This window comes from Crocodylus porosus, unplaced genomic scaffold (genome assembly GCF_001723895.1).
Source record: "Crocodylus porosus isolate Cpor-Errol unplaced genomic scaffold, CroPor_comp1, whole genome shotgun sequence".
In the NCBI taxonomy this organism is placed as follows: Eukaryota; Metazoa; Chordata; order Crocodylia; family Crocodylidae; genus Crocodylus; species Crocodylus porosus.
The window spans coordinates 26106050-26108962 of NW_017728910.1; the positions used below are offsets into that span (position 1 = coordinate 26106050).

A 2913-nucleotide genomic window follows, 5' to 3' on the forward strand; every position below is an offset into this window, starting at 1 on the left:
CGGCACCATGCCCACAGGGCTGTGTGGAGCGGGGGGTCCGTGCTGCATTGACCCTCGCCAGGTGCTGTACATAGCACAGGACCACTTTACAGTTTTCTAGGGTGCGCATCACCCTCGTGCTGTGCTAGCTCCGCTGCATGCCCCCTCCTCCAGCACCCTCACCGAGGCAGCGTCTCCTCCGCCTGACCATGCACAACGCTGGAGCCCATCACCTGGCTCTGCCTGGGGGTCCCAGACAGCAGTGCTCGAAGCGCGGAGGCTTTGGGAAGGGACAGGGTCCGGAAAGCACAGCCAGCTCCAGCAACCCCCCGGTGCCCCCTCACCCAGGCCCTGCAGGCACCAGGCCGCTGTCCCTCTCTGAGCCCCCCGCGGCCGCTTTCCTGGGCAGTGGCACGTGCCCGCAAGAAGCAGCACGGGGCCAGGCAGGCGAGCCCGTGGGCAGGCAGCGAGACGTGCCCGAACCCCCCCGCCCCGGTAACTGATACTGAGGCTCTGTACAAAAATAGACGGGTTCTCATTAGATTAGCAATATTAAATAAATAGCGAATAGAGTCTCTCAAGCGGGGCTCAGAGCTCGTCCCGCGGGTTGATGTTCAGTTCCCCCGTGCCCGGGTGCTCCTGGTCTAACTGTGCGATCACTTCGTCCGCCTGGATCCGCTCCTGCGGAGAAGGGAGAGGCAGCGTCAGTGCCAGCCTGCATCCTGGAGCCGGGCTGGGATGGTGAAAGATGCTTTAGATACGAGCCCAGGGCATGTCGGGAGGGACCTGGAAAGTATCACGATGCCCCTTATAAAGCCACAGTGCATCCACCTTTAAATACAGTGCCCAGCTCCTCAAAAGCGCTGTCTTCCTGTGCGGGTCTACGGGGACTCGTCCCTGGATGTTACATCCACCAGCCACGGGGCATCCTCCCAGAAGCAAAACCGCTTTGCAGCACTCACTGCTGCCCCCGTCTTGGCTGGGGGGACCCTCGGGCATGCCCCTCTTATCCCTGCCCTTTCGCATCATGGGCACCATGCGTCTGCTGGCTTTAGAGAGCCCATGATGGGTGTGGGGCAGGAGAGACCTTGTGGGGAGCAGGAGGCACCAGAGCAGCCGGGGTCAGGGACCAACCTGGGTCCCAAACGAGGTGGGCAGAGGGGTGTTTCCCTGCCCGGGGGCCCAATGCCCAGACTCAGCATCCAGCTCCGACTTCCCCGCTCACCCGCAGAGCAGCGGTGACATTGCCAGGTGCTGGCCCATGTCATGGCTGCTAAGGCCGGGGGAGCCTTGTGCAACCTCCCTGTTTGCATTGCCTTGAAACCAGGCAGCTCCTGAACTATGGAGGAGCTTCTCACCACAGCCCCTGTGCAGGAGCTTGTCCTCCTTCCCCCGGTGGGGGAACAAGGTGCAAACTGGTTAGGGGACTTGCCCGTGGCCACGAAGAGAGTCTGTGGCAAGGATACAACCCAGTGCTAGGATGCAAAACTCCTGCATTTGTGGGGTTTCTGCTTGGACTGGGTTTGGTTGGGCATATCCTTTCATCTCTAACACGACATCCTGAACTGCTCTGTGGTATCCGAGGCAGCTACAGGTGGGTCCCGCCGGCCTAGGGAACCAGCCGGGGTCTCCTGGGGAGCCCTTCTCTGTACCCATGAGGGTGCCAGGAGAGGCAGGAGTGCCTTTTCCCCGCCCTCCCCCATGGGACGGGACTCACACAAGGCTGCATGCACTCACCAGCTCCCGGTACAGAGGGTCCAAGGTGAACCACAGTGCCACGGCGCAGCGCTGCCCTTTGGTGACGGCCCGCACGCCGTGCGGGTTCTCCCCGCCGGACGAGAAGCTGATCAAGCGCCCGCACCTGGGCTTGATTGAGGCCTGTGGGAAGCAACACAGAGGTGCACACTCCACGATGCACAGAGCCCCCGAGCAGCACGGAGACCAGCACCGCCCCACTGTGCCCGACCCCTTGCAAGCAGGCTCTGGAGGCAGATGGAGCTGCCAGGGCCCGGGCCCTGCGGGGAGACTTGCAGCTCAGGCAGCGATGGGACTCACCCCGGGTCTCCCTTTGCTCCCCTCCTCCAGCTGGGCCTGGCTGCGCTCCGACCCTTCCCACACAAGCCCTGGAGGAGGTGGGTGGGCGAACGTCCCCAGGGCCGGGGAGGTGCCTGGGGGGCTTGACTGGTGGAGGCGCAGGTGCCTTCAGGGCTGGGCAGAGGAACAGGCTTGCTGCGATCTTCCTTGCGGGCCGAGAAGCAATGCTATGCAGGCTGAACTTGGCCACGGTGGGGGAAAAGCTGAGGCTCTTTGGAAAACGGGACCCTCTCTAGACCAGCACTTCTCCACCAGGGACGTGCAGCAAGCCTGGGGTGCCGTGCCATGACAGGGGTGCAAGCCTCTCCATGGGTTTCACAAGAGAAACCCCGAGGTTTCAAACGGGAATCCAGAGCATCAAACCCATCCTGCCCCGGCGCGGCCCCGCTGAGCTCTCTGCAAGAGAAGAACTGCTCTGGTACTTTTCCATAGTCAAAAATTAAGCTGGCATTTGCCCCAGGGGGAGGCTGGAGTCTAAGTAACAAGGTTGAGAACCATTGCTCTGGAGCCGTGTACAGGCATACCTCGGTTTATTGCGCTTCGCTTTATTGCGTTTTGCAGATATTGCCTTTTTTTACAAATTGAAGGTTTGTGGCAACCTTGCGTCAAGCAAGTCTATAAGCGCCATTTTTCCATCGGTTCCATTTTTCCAACAGCATTTGCTCACTTCGTGTCTCTGTGTCACATTTTGGTAATTCTCGCAATATTTCAAATTTTTCATTATTATTATATTTGTTATGGTGATCTGTGAACTTTTGAAAGAAGTTCTGCTGTGGGTAAAATGCTATCAAACAGCATCGCATGCTACAGAGAAATCTTTCGTGAAAGGAAGAGTCAATC

The 2913-nt window shown here is 59.6% G+C and overlaps 1 protein-coding gene across 1 annotated transcript in view; it reads right to left on the reverse strand.

Annotated features, from left to right (window-relative positions):
• Positions 1 to 517: 517 nt before the first annotated feature.
• The window catches only part of P3H2 (prolyl 3-hydroxylase 2), a 20190-nt gene continuing 17794 nt past the window's right edge, over positions 518 to 2913 (reverse strand). The window contains exons 13-14 of the mRNA XM_019532910.1: positions 1717 to 1857; positions 518 to 660 (exon numbers count right to left, since the gene is read on the reverse strand). Of these exons, the coding sequence (XP_019388455.1) occupies positions 568 to 660; positions 1717 to 1857 (234 nt within the window). The 3' untranslated portion in view covers positions 518 to 567. The remainder of the gene's footprint in view (positions 661 to 1716; positions 1858 to 2913) is intronic.